This window comes from Thamnophis elegans, chromosome 1 (genome assembly GCF_009769535.1).
Source record: "Thamnophis elegans isolate rThaEle1 chromosome 1, rThaEle1.pri, whole genome shotgun sequence".
Taxonomy (NCBI): domain Eukaryota; kingdom Metazoa; phylum Chordata; class Lepidosauria; order Squamata; family Colubridae; genus Thamnophis; species Thamnophis elegans.
Window position 1 is genome coordinate 66,742,464 of NC_045541.1, and position 20,336 is coordinate 66,762,799.

Genomic DNA, 20,336 nt, shown 5'->3' on the forward strand with positions numbered 1-20,336 from the left:
GCAAGAAAAGCCTCGTGTTGATCCCTCCAGCCTGTAGGTGGTGGTGGCGGCAGAGCACGGGGCCTATAGGCTCTCACGGCTTCCTTTTCTGCGGGTGGTTTTCGGAGGAGGAGGAGGAGACTCCTTGGCAAGAAATAGGAAAAGAAAGCCGGCCTTTCCCTTCCTCTTGCTTGCTTAGGACCACCGAGCGGGGCGGGAGGGGGGCGCGCCGAGGGGAAGGAAGGCAGGAACCAGGCGATCGCAGCTTCTTTAGGACGCCATGTCGGACGGCGAGAAGCTCAATTTGGATTCCATCATCGGGCGCCTGCTGGAAGGTAAGCGGCTGGGGCTGGGCCGGGCTTTGTGTGGCTGAGAGCGATTGGAGTGCCCGGGTGGCACAGAGTCCAGGGGAAGGGCGAGCGGCGGACCTTACCCGCTTCCCGATCTGCCGCTTCCCCTCCCGGCGCTGGAATGTCCCACGCTGCCGCCCCCGCACCAGCGCCTCTTCGCCAGGCGGCGGGACGCTCTCGACCGGCGCAAGGGAGTTCCCAGGATTTCCAGCAGCGGTTTTACTTCCCCGATCTGGGCCGGAGGAGAAAGGAACCGGATCGAGCTCTGTATTGCGGGATCTCAGCGCCTCGGCGTTTTCTCCCACGCGTTAAGAGGGATGAAATGGCTCAGAAGCGCCCTTTTGGTTTCCCTGCCCTGCTCGCAGATCGGGATGTCTCTGTTTAAGCGGGCGAAGCGGCATTTATAATCCCCTTCCGCCCCGTTTGCAATCGGGGAACCGAGGTCGGTTCAGGGCTAAAATCTCCCGGGTGAGCTGCCCCCGCTCCGCCTGCGTCGATTTTTCCACCGCGGCTCTCCTTTTGTAGCCACCCAACGCGTCACTTTTGCCCAGACTCGTTCCTGATCGTTCCCGATGGCTAAAAGAAAAGAGCCGGATGCCGGCGTCGGAAAGAGACATTGCGCAGGATGGAGGGAAAGCTTAGCGGAGGGTCGGGGCGGATGTGAGCCCTGCGCCTCGAGAAAGGGTGTGCCGGTGGCCGTGGGATTCTGCCAGCGCCGTCTGAGTGTTCTTGCAGATACGATCCTGAACATAACAGCGATCGAGCCGTACCGATGTCCGGGCGCTCATCGTCTCCGTATGGAGGTGATGAGCCCCCGACTCAAGCGGGGAGCAGAGTTTCCTAACGCTAACGGTGGAAACGAAGAACGGAGAAGCCGAATTGCCAGGCGACTCCTGCCGTTGCTTCTCTTGGGGGCAAATGGAAGGCGGGGTGAGGCGCAGGTGCCGGCCTATCCCTGGGGAAAGACCTTTCGGCTCTCGGGCGAGGATGGGAGAGGCTGAGGCTTGCAGAGGCCCTGACTGAACAGGCTGTTCTGGCCTCGATAGCAGGACCAGAAGTTGAAACTCTTTTAAGGAGGCTTTCTTCAAAAGCTGACCCATCCAAGCAGGAAAAGGTAGTTATCCTAATTCTTGGGATCTCCACACCCAACAAGAAAGGAGGATACATAGGTCTTGATTTAGAAGACCCTTTGCTATTTCAAAAGTAATTACAGATCATCACAGCCCCCAATTGAAGTGTTCACTTTGGTGTCTGTCTCATATATTGGTAATTCCGGAGGTATGGAGTCTGGTTTTCTGCTAACCAACTCTATTGGAGTTGGCTTTCCCAGATTATCCAATTGTGCCCTAGTTCTGATAATCTTGGGATTTAATCTTGCTGAATTTAATTTGTGAGGTGGGTTAAATCTGTTCCTGTTGCAAGGGTGGATGGAGTTTGAGAGAGATTGGCAGCAGAATAAGGCAGAATTTTGCCCAAGCCTGTGGATTATATAGATTTAGGTTGATGAAATGTCTTAATTTTGCTTTTGATTCAGAGCAGTTTATTTGCAAGACAGCACCAGAAAGAAGAAACCCGTGATCCCAAACTCTGGCTCTGCTATAACTAGAAATTTGGAACACCCCCATCACATTGCAATTGTTGTGTTAGGGAGTGCCAGTTTATGATAGATGATAGAGGACTGCTTGTGGGACAGTGCTGTCATCCCAAAACGTTAGGTTTTTACCAGCACTGTTAACTGATCCACTTGCTGCAGAGCCTGGTTTTCATTAAAAACAAAATAGTCCCAAAGCAGAATAATTGTTACACTGAAGCAAATAAGGCACAGTTATGAAGCTACTTTAAGACTTTGCTTACTGCATGGCAGTACCCCAGTGTGTGTCTCCTGAGCCAATAATGGCTTGGTAACCTGTGAGAAGCTAAGGTAATGCATGGTGCGTCAGGCACAGATTTGGCTAACAGATTCTGCCTTCCTCAGTCGCAGAAAGAAATAATGCTTTTCATGTGGGAACAAGATATGATTTGGTTATTAAACACCAGAATATCCTCGAAACAAGAAGAGCAATGTGCCTGGAATATCTCTGGGAAGGTGAACCAGAATGAAGATGGCTGCTCGGGAATGAGATTATCAGGTTTTTTTGGGTTTTTTCCCCCTCAGTGCAAGGATCACGTCCAGGCAAGAATGTTCAGCTCTCAGAACATGAGATTCGGGGCCTATGTCTGAAATCACGAGAGATCTTCCTGAGCCAGCCCATCTTGCTGGAACTAGAAGCCCCACTCAAAATTTGTGGTAAGTGAGATGCCATTAGTTTCCCCCCCTTCTCTTTTGCTAGACCTTTCTCAAAATGGTTGCCTCCGTAGGCATGGTCAGCCATAAAACATACTGAACAGAAGATTCTTTACTGGCACTTCCAAAATGAGCTGAAGCTTGCCTTTTTATCTGGTCAGATTGCTCCTCTATCTTTTAGACAAAGCATCACATCGTTATTTTAATTTTCCAAGTGTGTCCATGTAAACAAGATACTAGAGGGCAATGCCTTGGGTTGCATTGTATGGTCTTCCCATTTAATCAGTTTTTTAAGTAGGGCAAGAAATCTGGTAGACATGAAAGATGTTGTCTACAGGCACATTGATGCCTATGAATGCCAGACTGCCTGGTTCTGGGATAGTCATTTCCCATCCTTGCCATTCTCACTTAGAAAGAAGAAGCAGACGTATAAATGCAATGAGTAAATTGTTGATCAGTACTTCATCTCTCTTTTTCTTTCTTCTACCATCTCCCAGGTGATATCCATGGGCAATACTATGACTTGCTCCGGCTTTTTGAATATGGGGGTTTCCCCCCAGAGAGCAATTACCTCTTTTTGGGTGACTACGTGGACCGGGGGAAGCAGTCGTTAGAGACAATCTGTCTGCTGTTGGCTTACAAAATTAAATACCCTGAAAACTTCTTCCTTTTGCGTGGCAATCATGAGTGTGCGAGCATCAACCGTATCTATGGTTTCTATGATGAATGTGAGTACATCAAACCGATAAGCTTACAGAGTGGGAAATGAAGCCATGTATTGGTCGAGTACATGTACGTAGATGAGGGTAGCGGTTTGGGAAATGGGGTGTGGCATAGTGTGTTTATGCTGCATGAGTCCTTCTTTCTCTCCAACACCAAAGAGATCTCCAAGATCCGACAAATCTTGCAGGTATGTGGCTGATCAAAACTATTCAGCATTTTTTTCCCAGCTAATTTTTGTCCCTTTCCTGTTTTCCATAGGTAAACGACGGTATAACATAAAATTATGGAAGACCTTCACTGATTGCTTCAACTGCTTACCTATTGCTGCCATCGTTGATGAGAAAATCTTCTGCTGTCATGGAGGTAGGCTATCTGTAATGTTGAGAATGAGGAAGCTGGTCGTACTACTGATGCCACCAATGCTGCAGGCAAGAGATTGAAGTAATGCAGAATTTCTCCAGATGGTTTGCAATCTGCGTCAACAGGAAAAGAAGTCAAGTAATAGGCAGTGTCAATAGCACAGTGGGGAATTTGGTGTCCTTTGCATATTGCGTAGGCGTGTTTCCTTTGGGAGGTGGAACGAAGCCTGGGAAAAAGTGAAAGACCATATTGGTTTCCTATTTGATGCAGCATTTTAGATGAAAAAATTATTCAAGCTAAATTTGATCCCGTTGAGGGATAAGAATTGACTTAAAGGATTGAGCGTGGAAAGCTTGGTCAGATGTTTTTTTTTCCAGTTAATACCCCTAACAGGAGTGTGTTGTAAAATAGTGATTCCTGGCACAGCCAGTTACACGTTACCTCTAGTGAGACCGACATGTTGAAATAATCTGCTTTATAAATGCAAATTCTGTATTCCAGGACTCTCTCCTGACCTCCAGTCTATGGAACAGATTCGGCGGATCATGAGGCCCACGGATGTGCCTGACCAGGGTCTGCTTTGTGACTTGCTCTGGTCGGATCCTGACAAGGATGTGCAGGGCTGGGGTGAAAATGACCGTGGGGTCTCCTTCACATTTGGCTCAGAAGTGGTCGCCAAATTTCTTCACAAACACGATCTTGACTTGATCTGCAGAGCGCATCAGGTCAGAGCATAAAGCAAGTTGGAAGGGGGTACACCTGGCTGGAGGGGGGAGGAAGGCATCTCTGTGAACTGGAAAGTTACGTAGTTTTAAAGAGAGAAGATAGAAGTGGTGGGGAATGTAGTTGCAAAAGCTGACCATGAATTAAGGAAGGGTTGAAGAATATTGTTGGCAATATTGTTAAACTGGGTTGAGTATATTTGATTGATGGATTCTCCCACCCTGTTTAGGTGGTAGAAGATGGATATGAATTTTTTGCCAAACGGCAGTTGGTGACACTCTTTTCTGCTCCAAACTACTGTGGCGAGTTTGACAATGCAGGGGCAATGATGAGCGTTGATGAGACCCTCATGTGCTCCTTCCAGGTAAGGACTTTTGAAGATGCTACTTTTACAGCTGTTATCCTTTTACGCACATGGCAAGTAATTAAAGGGTGTGCTGTTTTTGTGACAAAGTGAGAAGATTCTGGAATACAATGTTTAAACATCAGTTGTATTTTAAAGGGATTTTTGTATCCATTTCAAATTCTTCCTACTGGGGCAAGATTGTATCTCTGGTTTATAGTAAAAACTGGGATACTCGGGAAACCAACTTTCCCAGTTGCAATAATTTTGTATTTATGTTATGTCCTCTGCATTGGGTCAATTTTCTGGCTTTATGTTCCAAATTAGTTTTTGCTTCACTTTTATCTCACCTGCAGTGCCACATCCGTGTGGCCACTGCATGGATGGAAATTCAAAAGCTACAGAAATAAGAGTGATTGTTGGATGGATTTTTTGGGGGGAACTGATCAAAGGCAAATTCATGAGGTTTTAGAATTGTAGCAAAAAAAATACTTTGTTAGGTTGAATATGCATGTATGCATATTATTAATGATTTTAAAAGATAGAGAAATGTGATAAAGGGCCTCAGAACTTCTTTGCCAAAAACAATTCCCATATTTAAAAGAAATTGGGATATTATTCCTTTTTTATTTCTGTTTTGCATTTATTTTGGTCCTCATTTTTATATGGTACATGAAGCAGATTAGGTGTCTTATGAGTATACAAATTTAGTCCCAGTTTTCAAAAATGAGGAAAATAATTGAATGTAGTGGGACTTCCTGCTATACTACCCATTTACATAATTTCAGAAGCAGAATGTTCCATGCCAAATGGGACTTTGTAGTTAAAAGCCATGAAAAGAGAGAAAGAAGTGGGGTGAGAAGGAACAATTCCATGTCCTTAAGCTTGTTTTATTCTAAGGCACTAAATTAGAGAACTTTTGGCTGTTTTATTTTTGCCAGTTATAAAGAACTGTGTCTGGAATTGCATTTTCATCGTAGGAATTTTAATACACGGCTCAAATTTCAGGAGGTTTGGTGTTTAGTTTTTTCACCCTGAAACATTTGCAATAATTAGATCAAGTCAGTAGGAATTTTTCTATCAGGGATCAAGGACAGAAAAAAAAGCTGTTAATTTCCACACACACACACTCCCCCAACCTCTCATCTTAACCTTTTCTTGCTTTTCTGCAGATCTTGAAACCGGCAGACAAGAACAAGGGCAAATATGGTCAGTTCAGTGGCTTGAATCCTGGTGGACGCCCAGTTACTCCACCACGCAACTCGGCCAAAGCCAAGAAGTAACGTGTCCTGCCTGCCCTCCGTCTCAGCAGACAAGGGGCCTGGGCTGTCTTGCATAGCAGTTACACTGTATAGCAGCTGTACATACCTAGGATGCTAAGGTCCAGCCATTTTTTTAAAGAAAAAAATGTCTGAATGAGATTGAATACAAATAAAAAAAGATCTCATTCTCTAGGAAGGGAATGTCATTATTTTTGGGGGTATTTTTGATTGACTTTTTTGCCAACTGTGTCCAGATGTGTGCACCCCTTTCTCCCCTGGGGGTACCATATCTTTTTTTTGAATAAACATGTAATATTCTTAATGTAGTTGCTTCTCTTTATAGTTTTGGGAAAATAAAATGAAATGGGTTGGGAGAAAAAATGCTTCTTGTTTTCAGACAAAATACTCTCCCAACCCTCCTTTTCCTTTTAAAGCTGGGAAAAAAAACAGTCTCAGCAGGATAGTAGTGCCTGTCCTGTACAACTAGATGTATATTCTGAATAGGCTAATTTGGGGAAATGTTCAGACAACTGAACAAATTGTGCAAGTGAAGTCAGAATCTAGCAGTAGCAGCAGCAGGAGCTCTAGTCCTGGAGCTCGATCTCTTATGGGAGAAGTAAAACAAAAAACAGACTTCCTGTTAGAAGGGCAGTGAATCCAATCAAATTCAAGTTATCTAACATTTGATTTGCTGAGGCCTCCTCTTGGGAAGTATCTGATAAACTCTGGACTGGCCTCCCTAGAGGCAATCCTTCCATTGGAACTATTGCTTCTATTATCTCACTGCCTAAAAGAAAATCCTAGAGGGGTTTCCCCCCCTGTAATACACCTGCTCCTTAGAATCACTGTACAAGACCTTTAATTAAGAGCAGTTTTAGCTTTTAACTTCAAAGCTGGATTGAAGACCTAGAGAAAGCAGCAAGAAGTAACAAGGGATCAGGCCCAGTCCTTTGCCACCTTCTGTATTTACTGACTAATGGCAGCTTACAGATCGCCTAGTTGTTGTTTTTTCCCTTCCTTATTTCACTTTCCATTCCCAGATACCTTCCAACTAATGAGAACTTTTTTGGCAATAAAACTTGTTAATTACAGGAAATAAGAGGAAAATTGGCTCCAAATAGTGGAAGGGTTTATAGGGAAACTTACAAGGTTGGTCTATATTACAGCAGCAATATGCCTTGGCAGTTGCAAACCCGAAGAAAGAAACGTCTCCTACATTTCTGCTTTTCAAAATAATAATCATAATTCTCCACTGGAAATACTAGTTCCATGACACACTGTTCATTTAATTAAAAATGGCAACTAAGAGCTGTATCTAGTCAGAAAGTATTTTGCTGGAGGAGGTTGGATTAGAATCCTAACCCGACAAAGACTCCTTGGGATTTAGAGGTGTGTTGCATGCACAGGAATCCAGATGAGCTCATGCATCTCCTTCACTGTCCTCTGCTAGTACGTCCTGGCTGGAAAAGGAGCGGGTCCTCACCTGGGACTCACTTAAAACCGATCCGAAGAATAAGGAACGAAACTGCAAAAGAAAATAACCGTTGGGGAGAAAGAAAGCTAAAAAGATGCAAGCGTTCTTGAAAGTTTCCACATCACGAATTGATTTAACGGGAACAAATTTAAAAAGCACACAAAAAACCTCCTTTATAAATGTAGAAAATATATAGATGGTATTCAGAATAAAGCTTACTATATACCTAGAAGTTGACTGCCTCCTTTCCCTGTTCCTCCCACCTGCTCCAAAGCTGCTCCCAAATGTACTTTATCACCACACCTCTCTTCCGCATCACCCTTTTCAAGTGACTTTATAAAACAACAACCTGATTTTGCAATAGAATGATTAACAAAGCCTGGCTGCTGCCATTAAAAGTCAGTAAATAATGGCTCAGCTCCAACTGAAGTTAGTCATAAACCCAGGACAAACGGTGAGGGAGGGATATGATTGTAAGTATTTAAGTTGGTACACATACCACATTAAAGTACAAGTCAACTTTCCCACATATTATTGAATGACTCAATAAGTCGTTCCATGCATTCATAAAGCTGGACCATGTTTTACAAACCACAATGGCTGGATGTAGAGAATATGTAAGTGCCAGGGAGTTATGGTAGACGGTGCCTGGTGATATGGGTAACCACATGGTCACGAATGCAGAGGTCATAGGCACTTTGTCCCAGTTGATTGCAATCATTCTTGAAAGCAACAGAATAGCAGGATCTCCTTATCATACTGGGCCAAAGTGCCTATGATCTCTGCATTCATCTTTTCCCCAAGAAATTATCCTTTGAAATCTCTACCCTACTCACTTCAATGGCAGCACCCAGACACTGCCCCAATATGACTTTTAGAAGCCTCTGCTTCTGAGCTAAGTGATCTATCACACACTAGTCAGCAGAACACACCAAAGGGACAGTGTGGGTAGATGCCAATAAGTATTGAAATGGCCACACCTTCTTATACTGAAAAGCACTTACTATCTATGCGCCTCCTTCTCCCATCCTTTAATGTGATGGTCAGGAGATTCTCCAGGCCAATATCTGACACGCTGCACCTTCGTGCGCTGAGCAGTAAGATGCTTGCTCCACCTACCCTCTTTTGTGGTGGTGTGCCAAGGACGGTATCCTCATTTTCACTCTCTGATTCCCTGGTTTCAGAGCTGGGATGTCTTGTGGCGAAGGCAGAGCTAGGAGATGTTTCCGTTTCATCGCATGTGGTTTCCATGGCTATCATGTAGGTATCAATGTCATCATTGGCAAAGTCACTGGCTGGGGCAACTGGCTTGTGAGTGCTGGAAGAGGCAAATGGGGGCAGGCTTGTTAGCTACAGAGCCCTAACTGTCTTTCTTAGAGACGATGTCCCGTTAATCCTAGGAAAAGACTTCCTTGGGGACACCTGGTTAAGTTCTTATCCCATCAATTAAGTTCTCATACCAAACATCAAGGGATGAATAGCAGGACATACCTTATTTTCCGGGGTATAAGGCACACCTTTTTTCCTCTAAAAAGAGGCTGAAAATCTGGGTGCATCTTATACATTGAATACAGCATTTTTTGCCTTCCCGAAGCTACGCCCCTTTCACCAAAATGGCCACACATACCCTTATGGGGGCTTTCAGAGACCTCCAGAGGTCTGGGGAGGGCATAAATGGGCCTCTTTTTGCCCCCCACCCCCGCCCCGGCAGCACTCTATAAGCCTCTAAAATTGTTATACATGCAAAATTTTTTTTTTTTTTTACAAAAAACGGGCCCGTTTTCACAAAAAATGGGCCATTTTTTTTGCTCGTTTTTGGCTCCCCCGCCCCCAGGAGCACTCTGCAAGCCCCCCCCCCCCCAAGGCTATTTATGTCTTTTATTTGAAAAAAACCAGGCCCATTTTCACAAAAAACAGGCCGTTTTGGGGAGGTTTGCAAAGTGCCAAAACTTTTTTTCCCCCTTTTGGAAAGCTCTTTAACTGATTGATGAGAATTACGTGGATCAAACGCTGTGCCAGCAGGAACAAAGTTAGGTGCTGCAGGTTGTCAGCGATTTCCTTCTCCAGCATATGGATAAGTACACCTGGAAAATCTACCTACCTACCTACCTACTCACTCTCTCTCCCTCCCTACATACTGTATTTCTCTCTCTCCCCCACTCCCTACTACCTACCTACTGTATTTCTCCTCCCCCTCTCTCTATCCCTCTACCTACTTTCTCTCCCTACCTATCTACTGTATTTCTCTCTCTTTCTCTCTCTATCCCTCTACCTACCTATTGTATTTCTCACTCCCTCTACCTACCTACCTACTGTATTTCTCCCTCTCTCTCGTTATCCTTCTATCTACCTACCTACATTCTCTCTCTCTCCCTACCTACCTACTATATTTCTCTATCTATCTCTATTTCTCTCTGTCTCTCTATCCCTTTATCTACCTATCTACTTTTTTTAAAATTTGGCTCTTCAAAACCTTGGTGCATCTTATACTCCGAAAAATACAGTAATTAATTTAAAGCTGAAATATTAAACAGTTCCCAAAGTAACAAAACAGCCATGGATATCCTTTAAGATGGTTCATCAAGACTGGGGAATGACAAACACCTCAGCCGAAAGGGCATCAAAACTGCCCATTTCAAAGTGACACCACTTTCTTGTATGCCAGGGAGAGATGGAGGTAGGTCCTGTTAAATGCTTCATTCTTTTCCAGCAACTTGGTTTATCTCTGTGCCAAGAAGGTTTCGTGCAAGAGGTAGAATATTTCTTACTTGGCTGGCGGATGGCTTTCAGACTCAGAAAGAGTGGCCAGGACCAGTTGTAGTTCCAGCACAGGATCCTCCACAGTAAAAATAGCTGGCCTGGGAAGATAAATATGGGAAGGGTGGCCATGCATATTTTGACTGGACGGGAATCAAAGAAAAAGCAACAAGAATGGAAACGTGTCCAAGCTGACCAAGCCAAGGTATTGATGTCCCAGGTGAAGCAAAACAGAAAATATGTTCACTGATGCTTACAAAGGCAGATACTTACATCAAACTAGGATCTCTGAGAATCCTCTGTGGAAACACTCAAAGCAATACTGAGAAACAATACGGATACCCTTCAGCGAGTGTTACCCAATACTGTACTTTACAATGGCCTGGTGCCACTGCAGGAGCCTTTATTTGATTGTTAAGCTGTTTAAGCCCTCCTACCTGCCAGGTACGTCAAAATGGATATTGAGGGAAAGATTTGAGGACTCAGCAAAACTCAGGAAACCCTAAAGATGGGGGAGGAGAGAAAAAAGCAATGAAGCAGATTGGGAAGAACAAACTCCACCCCACCCCAAAGAAGGCAGGGATGCTGGATGCAGGCTCACCCGGAATTCCTTCAGGCAAAAAGTGACTTGTATTTCTTGCTTGACGTGGAAGGTCTGGAACTCATCCTCACTCAGGCACATTTCCGTCACCATCATCCGACTTGGCTCTGTCAGACAGAGATGGATCAGAAAACATCTCTTCATAGAGCCACTTCTCTCCATTTCATACAACTTTCCATGAGAAAGCACCTAAAAGGCAGTTGCGGACTCCTGAAGAGAGTCAGGGATTTACAGCCACACTGCTAAGGTGCCCTCAGGATGGAACTTGCTAGCCACAGCATAGTTTGTTAAGGGAGTCTTAAGTAAGTAAGGAAGCCTTGTCTTGTAAGGTTTGGGGGATGAATTGGAAGCCAGGCCTGGTGGGCAGCTCACCTGTCTCTTCTTCTAGGTAACTGCGGAGAGTCACCTTCCCTTTAGGGCTGGCACCCAGAGTCACCTCAGCAAGGTTGAGTGGGAAATGAACCACAGCATCTGCTAACAGCCTGAATTGGATGGAGAAAGGCAGGAAAGAGGCTGAGTAGAAGGAGGAAAACTCTGAAGCTGAACATCCGCAATTCCCTTCTGTACTTAGTCCTTATTGTTTTAGTAATATAATTGGGAGAACAGCATTGGCTGGCAGAAAGCCTTTCCTCTCACTGCTTGTACATATTCTTACATGTAATATCTCAATTTGGGGGAGGGAAAGGGAATGTATAATCACAGTTGGCCGTATTGGTGAGAGGAGTGGCATGCACATTTAATAAATCAAAATAAATAATTCCCAAAATTTCCTCTCATCTATGTTGACATTTGTAAATTATGCCTTGCTGACACATTGCCTGTTGTACTGATAAGTGAGCCTCTGGATGGTGGAATTCCAGTGCAAACAATGCACACAGCACATGAATGTGCGTGGCTGTCAGTGCCTTTCCTACAGATGCATCTATAAGGCATAATAGCCTCCCATCCCCCTGCACTAAAATATCTCTCAGTCACATCATGATCGCACCTGGGAGAAGCACGCAGCAAATGGGCATATTGTGTTTTGTCAAAAACAGCCTGTAACAATTCACATTCCTGGAATGACAAATCATGAGTCTTGACAACCCCTGCAATGAATATATGAGGGAGGGAGGGAGGGAGGGAGGGGAGAGAGAGGGGGGAGGAGAGGAGGGGGAGAGAGAGAACGCACATTTATTACACTAAGACATCCTTTCAACATTGATTTGTTGAAACACCATAGTTCACTAGATCCCATATAAAATGAAACCAAACAAGCCCCATTACTTGAAGCCAATCTGATTGTCAGGGAAAATGGCCCAGGCCCTAGGGCTTATCTCTCACAGGGCCCTGAGCCTAATGCTGCTGGAGAGGTGATAAGTTTTAGGGAAAAGAAGCATTTCCCTCTTTCAAGGACAAAAGGAAAAAAACTGACATTGATGATAGGGGTGGGTGGGGAGTAAAAGCTTTTAACGAAATATGTGCTTATTAACAAGTGAAACACTTTTCCATGCATTCATTAAAGATAGCACTGTTAAGACAGTTCATGCTTCTTACAGGTTAAGTTCAATTCACAAGCCAGCCATTCCCGATTTTATGCAGATCACAAAAGTTAAAATCTCCTTTAATCTCAGCTCAATTTACTATGGTGAGTTCAGAGACATGACCACACAGGTTTCTTAACGTTAGTAGAGAAGTTAGTTTATACTGACATCTGCATTTTTTTCAATGTCTCCCATCTAGCTTATAGCCCAGGCATACTGTGATAATTTCCAATCCATGATGCTGCTTAACTTCCAAGCTTAGATTGTTACAGCTACACACACACACACACTCATAATAACTGTATCTGTGAGCATAATACACTTAGACCCTTCTCAGATAGCGTACAAGTAATATAGATAGATACATATAGATAGATGCAGATAGCTATCACTAAATCCTAAAATTTCATATGTTCCCATTCTGAAATCTTGGTAGATTTTGAAGTAAAGGCTCAAGTGTTCCAAGTATTTTAATATTTTAGTGGTTGTATCGAATGCCGCCTGGTATATTTGCACAGACCATAGCAACAGACAGGTTTAACAGTATACTTTTGCAAAATTGTTTTTCCTAAACAAGGTATTTTTGAAAAATTGTAGAATAAAGGATATACTCAGCTTGTATAACTTGGAGGCAGTTAAGTATGTTACAGTTACTGTATAGAAAAATGATATTCACAAATTCAGACTTTTGTTTTTGTACATGTGAGATATCATCTTTATCAACTAAAACAACTGCTAAATGAAACCACAGAAGCACTTAACAGTATTTCTATAGGCACTGAAAGCAGAAAATTAGGGTAGTATAGTACCTATCAGCAGGGGCTGATTGTGTGTTCCTTCGTATACTCTTTCTATGTTATGTGTCTTATGGATGACTGGGGGGTGGGGACCCAAACTAATGGGTAAATCACTTTCTCTGGCTCCAAACTGCAAGGATTTGCTGGCAATGTGGCTGGTAATTCTGTTCCTGGCTCCTGAAGGCATCAGACACACATTTTTCACTTCCTTAGCCTTCAGCCTAAGAACAAACTCTGAACTCTTCATTCAACTTTCAAGATCTTTGCAGCCCTTTATTACTTCAGATCTGTGGTTTTTAATGTCAAGGTGGTCCTCAACTTATGACCACAATTGAGCCCAAAATTTATGTTGCTAAGTGAAACGTTTAAGTGAGTTTTGCCCCATTTTACGACCTCTTTGCCATAGTTGTAAAGTGAAACACTGCAGTTGTTACCGGTACTAACACAGTTGTAAAGAGAACCTGGCTTCCCCATCGACTTGCTTGTCAGAAAGTCACAAAAGGGGATCACCTGAGCCTCAAATATGGCAACCGTCGTAAATATGAGTCAGTTGCCAAGCCTCTGAATTTGGATCATGTGACCATGGGGATGTTGCAACGGTCCTAAAGTGTGAAAAATGGTCCTAAGTCACTGTTTTCAATGCTGTTCTAATTTTGAACAGTCACTAAATGAACTGTTGTTAAGTTGAGGAATGTCCTTAAAATAGATCCTGCTCTCCCATTTAGGTATGAATAAGCAGCAGGATTTCTGAACCACAGGTGATCATCCCTCCATCCAAAGGACACCCCCCCCCCTTCTAAAGTTAAGCCTTTTCATGTTCAAGGAGGGCTCTTTCCCAGTGCTCACCATATTTGCAATGCAGTTGAACACGGAACCGGTTCGTCTTGGGAGTCAGTGACATGAGACATTTCTCCACTGTCTTCTCCAGAGCAGGGATTGAGCGGAATACAGCTAGGAAAGACTGCAAGGCACAATTGTGTGAGACTGTTCTTAAAGCAAAAGAAAGCCACTAAGAGTCTCAAATTAGGATGGGGGAAAATTCAAGTTCAAACCCCAAGATAGCTTTTAAATTCAGTGGCCAGGTTGATTTCATGAGTTCAGTTACAGACCAAACGGTTGGATCTGCCTATGTCACTGACTTAAAAGGGATTCAGAGACCACAAGAACCTAGAGGGGGAATATTTACTTGAGTTTTGAGGAAATGCTCTCTGCAACATTCAAGAGCATCTCACCTTCATGAGCACTTTGCATCGTAAAGCACCGTCATCTGGGTCTGATCCAGATTCTCCAGCCTGGTAGTGCTGGAAGAAGAGTGAGGTGAAGAGGAAGCAGGCATAGGCAGAGCGCGATGTGTTTATTGCACGCAAAGACAACTGGAAAGATAAAACAGGAAATAACACTAGGGCAGGAAATAGCTCCCCTTCTCTCCAGCCTTTAGCTTTCTCTCATTTTTCAAAACCTAGCAGCTAGGGGAGGGACGCTTGGTCAGATCAAGTCCAGCATTCTATTCTCCCATTCAGTGTCTATGGGTCTCCCACACCAGACCGTGAAGCAGTGTTTTTCAACCTTGGCATCTCTTAAGATGTGTGGATTTCAGCTTCCACAATCTCCCAGCCAGCATGCTTACAGGAAACGGCAACTTTACACCAATATTCCCTAGCAACTGTTACTGAAGACATTCTGATTCTCTTTTTCTTCTCCAATTACTCAGTGGATCTTTTGAGGTGAACTGTGACCAAAATTATACACAGTGTGACTGCTGTCACTCAAAAAAAATGAATAGAAGCATTGCAAAATTATTTTACATTACTTTATTTACATTCCCAATAGTAAAACTTGCCTTTCACTGCAGTGCAGCATACTGAAGTTGCTACCCCCGCCCCCCATCCATTTCCTGGTCAGTTAAGTGTCTTGTAAGGATTAAGTATAACTTGTCCAAACATGAAACAAACTCGAATTGTCAAACAGTACAAATCAAAATTGCTGACGAACAAACTATACAGATGCACCAATTTAGACTAATATATATTGTAGCCCTGCTTTGATCAGGACGGTGCTTACCAGGACCTTATTTTTATGCAAACAAAATTATTTCCTGGCCACCTAAGAGATAGGTATCTAATGAACAGTTTTGATTTGTATTGCAATAAATTCATTGCATTGCAAGTTTCCATTATATCCTGTTCTAAATTTTAAAATACATTGCAAGTTTATATATATATTTGCATCAGAGTGGCAAATGAATTAACACCTAAAACCCAACTTTTCCCATAATATTTTATATTTAACTTTAAAAAATTGCCTTATTTTTTCTGTGGAATATACAGTCATGTGAAAAAGAAAGCACTTTCTTTTTCACATAACTGTAGCTTTCCATTTATATAATATTCGTTTAAAAGTTCTCCAAGCAAATATCTCTCAGATCCTCTCTTACCCCTTCTTCTAGTGGTTCAATGTAGATTTCCTCTCCAATCCGGGAGAGAGCATGTACTGCTTTCCCCAGGGCTGCACAAGGGACACAAGAACACAAAGAACCGGATAAAGTTTAGTCTCATACAATGTGAAACGCTGTTTCTTACACTAGCTAGGAATCTGTGTAGGGGGAAATTACCCATCACAACTCCCTCCTGCTACTAATTAATTATTAGTATTTATATGAAGGCTGGGTTTACTTCTTCATTTTATGGTTATCTGGGAGGAAGAAGGAAAGGTGCATGTAATATCAACAGTGGAAAAGGCTAAAGCCAAAAATGATCATCCTTTCTCTCTTTAATCCTGCCCTTGTTCTTAATCTCTCTATCCTGCAACGATTGTTATTTTACTGATGAAAAAGCTCCTTTAGAAGTGTCTTCTACACATATAACTGTTTTTGGAAGGATCAGATCAGAAATTAATACCCTTACCCAAAATTTAAGGGACTCACAAAATTGGACTCAAAGTGGCAACTGACATCTTGTGTACCAATTGTGTATGAACCTCTGCAATCTATTCTATTCAGATATTGCAGCAAAATGTGGCATAATTATAGTGGTATCTCATCAGACTCATGTAACCCTTTTGATCTATGAACTACGCTGTTATCAGGAGACCTGTGGCTGCAATTCAAAATGCTGGTTATTATCTATGAATACTTTGTTATCCAAAGAACCATCTGTCCTTTGTGGTTTCTGCCCAGCCCAGATGATCATGTTCCTTGTCTCATCCATTAAGCAGTGTCATCTGATAGGGCCTTGGAACTATACTTTTTTTTTTTTGGTCATAGCACATGGCCTTTGGAACACCAAACCACTTGAAGTATGCATGGTACCTACTCTGGTCATGTTCAAATGAGCTCTGGAAATCTATTTTTCCCCTAGATCTTTGAATTATAGTAGGTGATGGATCTTACATTTTTTAATGATTCTTTTTCTTATGCCATTGTTGTTTTGCTTTAATGGTACTTTATTATCATTTGTACCATATGCTGGCCAGAGTTGCTGTAGAGTTAAGTAGCCTTATAAAATTTTAAAATAAATAACTACCAGTAAACAAAGTTGTTGTGCATAGCTCACCTTTCACATTGCCCCCTGTAACTATGCACTTCATGCCAAAGGAGAAATGTCATAGAGAACTCTAGTAGAACTGGGAAGAAACAAAATATTTGTATGATTACTCTTCATCTAATACCGAATGGGAACTCTATTTCACAAAGAAGATACTAGAAAATAAGAGAAAATTGCATGTTCACACACATAGACATAAATCATCACAAATTCACATTTTGGCAATACATTCACATACTATTGAAATTAATAATTTGTATTCATGCTTTTTGGGCATTTGAAGGGCATGAGGTTTCTACTTTGCATGTTTAGTCCAATCCCCAAAGCCAGCCATTAGATTAACATGCAAATTTAAAAAAATAATACACTTACATAATACAAAATACAGAACCATTAACAAGAGTATGGAAAAGATTCTCAGCCCAGTTCATAGAACAGAGTTTCCATGTGAATTGGATAAGGCAGTGCTATTCTAGTGGAAGAGTACAAGAGATGTGACAAAGTGTCAAGTCTTTGACGGAAATTATAAAGGTATGGGGCATAGAATTATAACACAGAATTAGTTTTCTATGAGGGCCTGCCTCTCACCTCCAAAATTGTCTTGGATATCAATCCTAGCCTCCCTAGGCTTTGGTGTCTAGAATTAGATTTTGAACAGTTGCATGAAATGTATGGAAATGGGGCATTTAGCTTTAATTGCTCAGGAAGTGAACAATAAAACTTACAGTACTACATTTTTTTCACAATCCGAAGGTGTCATAAGATCCTCTTTACACCACACAATGAAACAAGTACATGGTAATAATTCACAGCATTGGGATGCCAAAGAAATTATGGTTTCAGAAAAGGCTCTCCAGTGGTTTTACGTTTGGAAGAAACTATTCTACATCATCTTTTCAGCTAAATGGAAAATTGTCAAATGTGTTTTTAGGAGAATATGAATTTAATTTCAAACTCCATTTTGTGCTTATTGCTATATACAGGTAATCCTTGACTAATGACCACAATTGAGCCCAAAATGTATGTTGCTAAATGAGAAATTTGTTAAGCGAGCTGTGCCCCATTTTTACGACTTTTCTTGCCACTTTTGTTAATTGCAGTTGTTAAATTAGTAATACAATTGTTAAGTGAATCTGGCTTTTCCATTGACTCTGCTTGTCAGAAGGTCGCAAAAGGGGATCATGTGACTCCAGGACACTGCAACCGTCATAAATATGACTCATTCTCCAAGCAGCTGAATTTTGATCACATGTCCATGGGGATGTTGCAATGGTCATACATGTGAAAAATGGTCATAAGTCACTTTTTTCAGTGCCATTGTAACTTCGAATGGTCATTAAATGAACTAAGTGGAGGACTACCTGTAATCTCCAGAAATTGCCTGTCTGAATAGCTGAAAAGCACCAGCCTTGCTTCTTCATCGTCTTTTTTAAAATAGCTGTTTCATGAAACTCCATGCCTTAACAAGGTATGGAAAAATTGGTTTAGCATTCCAGATACATAGATAGATGGATATAGATGGTTTGGCATTTCATAAATAGGCAATTGCTAGAATAGGATTTGTTTTAGTAGAGTGATTTGGTTGTGAGGCTGACCCTGTCCTAACTAGGAAAGGACAGTTGTTCCCTTAGCAGAAAGGGGTTTGGGGGGACAAATTCAACGAATATTCTAAGTAATCTTGATGACGCAATTCTGCTTTTTTGTGCAAAAGTAAACTCTGCATATTACTTTAAACATATTATTTTACTTTAAACAAGCAAAGCACTTCAGCTCCAACAGCTCTGAGAAGTTGAAGCTGTCACCCAGCCTACTTAAAAGAGGCAGGAATACTGTGCAAGGTCAGCGTCTGTCTGTCTGTTTGTCTGTCTGTGTCTGTCTGTCTGTCTGTCTATCATCTATCTATCTATCTATCTATCTATCTATCTATCTATCTATCTATCTATCTATCTATCATCTATCTATCCTAATCTAAGAAAAGATACCTTGGTATGAAAGGCATCAGTCCACCGTCGTCTGAATGCTAAATTCCCCATCTGGACACATGTTTCGCTCTGCTCTTTGGACACAAGGCTTCACCACCTCATCCCAAAGCTAAATCCTGCTGAATGGCCACCCCTGGCATGAGAAAGAAGCTGCAGCTCCGCAATCCTGTAAGAAAAAAAGGACTACACACACACACAAAACCCACCGTCCCAAACCTTTTGCTATTATAACAAATTCCTCCTTTTGCTGCCTCCCTCCAACAGCAACGCAAAAGAAACAACCTCCGCTCCACCCACCCTGCATTCTCATTGGACAATACGACTGCCAGGTCCTGCCGGGCAAGCACGTGAGAAACAAGTTAAATCTTATTTGTGGCTTTTCGTCCACGTGATCAACGCGGAGCTTGGACCGGAGGGTAGGCTGCAGCTCTTCCTCGATTCAAATGAAAGGGAAGGGAGCGGGGGTCAGATTCGAGGGCTCTTCTGATTTTCATTAATCCTTTGATTATGGCTGCGGTGCCAGGAAAGGGGCGGTCTTACGCATGCGCTGAATCAATCGAAGGAGGAAGTTACTTTGCAATGGGCGATCTCGCCTTGCTTTTAGTTCTAACGAAAAGGGAAGAGGGTTTATTGTCCCTAAACTCGCTTTCTTGGAGTAAGCCTCATTGAAATCAGTGAGACTTTCTTCTAAGTAAGCCGGGATAGGATTATGCTTTTTAAATATGCACATACACACAGATCGATCGACCTATCTACCTACCTATTTTCACGGGTGTAGTATTCGGGTCTTGCCAAGACAATCTCAATCTTACACGGGAAAAGACCCGAATGCAACAAGACTCCTATCAGCAACAAGACCCCTACCCTGATAGGACATTATTTGGGAAAATGGTATTTTACTTTTCTGAACTTTTTGCAATTGGATACGTGTCCAGTAGTAGATATCAACGCTAAAGATATGTTTTATTTTAAAGACTGTTTTTCATTTAAGTGTAACTTAAAGTGAGCTGTGAAACATGGACAGAGGAGAGAAAAAAATAAACATTACATTTATGTTACATCTAAGCCATCTCAAGTGCAAGACATTGGGTTTTATTCCATATGATCTCCTTACTTCCCACCATCCCACTTAACTGTTAAACATAAATAGGACCCCGAAACCACACTACAACATCCATTAAAAACTCATGGATTTCCTTTTGAAATTAAATTATTTTGTTGATTCAAATGGATGTGTCCAACCCCCCACCCCCACCCCCCCAAAAAAACACACCGTTTGCAGCAGCCTGTAAACACCTGGGGTTAAACCTAGCTCCAAAATTGCAAAATATAATTGAAAGGTAATTATGACTTCATTGCATCACTCATGGTTTAATCAACTACAGTATGCACATCAGAAAAAAGCACTGTAGCCTTTAATAATATCCTTAGATATTTACTGTGTGGTCTCCAAAATCCGGAATAGATTTGAGACTTGTTAAATAGAAGCATTCATTATCAAGTAATAAGTAGCCCTTTCCATAATCCAGGCAAGTCAAATTTCTTGGTTTTAAACTGACTGCAAACAAGTTGTATCATGAAATAAATTGAAATGTTTTATCTTAACTATATTATTAATCCAACTGGTAAACTAAAT

General features: G+C 42.2%; 2 protein-coding genes across 3 annotated transcripts; one reads left to right on the forward strand and one right to left on the reverse strand.

Moving 5' to 3' along the window:
- Window positions 1-108: 108 nt before the first annotated feature.
- PPP1CA (protein phosphatase 1 catalytic subunit alpha) lies at window positions 109-6,346 on the forward strand. Its single transcript, XM_032218499.1, has 7 exons — window positions 109-314; window positions 2,485-2,616; window positions 3,111-3,341; window positions 3,595-3,699; window positions 4,198-4,421; window positions 4,649-4,783; window positions 5,935-6,346. Exons 1-7 carry the CDS (start codon window positions 260-262, stop codon window positions 6,043-6,045), a joined length of 993 nt encoding a protein of 330 aa, XP_032074390.1. The 5' UTR covers window positions 109-259; the 3' UTR covers window positions 6,046-6,346.
- Window positions 6,347-7,136: 790 nt separating this feature from the next.
- RAD9A (RAD9 checkpoint clamp component A) lies at window positions 7,137-18,994 on the reverse strand. Of its 2 annotated transcripts, none has more exons than XM_032218479.1 (12): window positions 18,701-18,994; window positions 16,728-16,797; window positions 15,611-15,681; window positions 14,409-14,549; window positions 14,023-14,137; window positions 11,845-11,944; window positions 11,229-11,338; window positions 10,857-10,963; window positions 10,693-10,757; window positions 10,267-10,356; window positions 8,618-8,816; window positions 7,137-7,549 (listed from the first exon to the last, which is right to left on the reverse strand). In XM_032218479.1, the coding sequence occupies exons 2-12, from the start codon at window positions 16,759-16,761 to the stop codon at window positions 7,445-7,447; spliced, it is 1,137 nt and encodes a 378-aa protein (XP_032074370.1). In that variant the 5' UTR covers window positions 16,762-16,797; window positions 18,701-18,994; the 3' UTR covers window positions 7,137-7,444. The 2 variants fall into 2 exon arrangements, with proteins under 2 accessions (XP_032074370.1, XP_032074378.1); XM_032218487.1 differs by having other exon boundaries at window positions 18,907-18,986.
- Window positions 18,995-20,336: the final 1,342 nt, after the last annotated feature.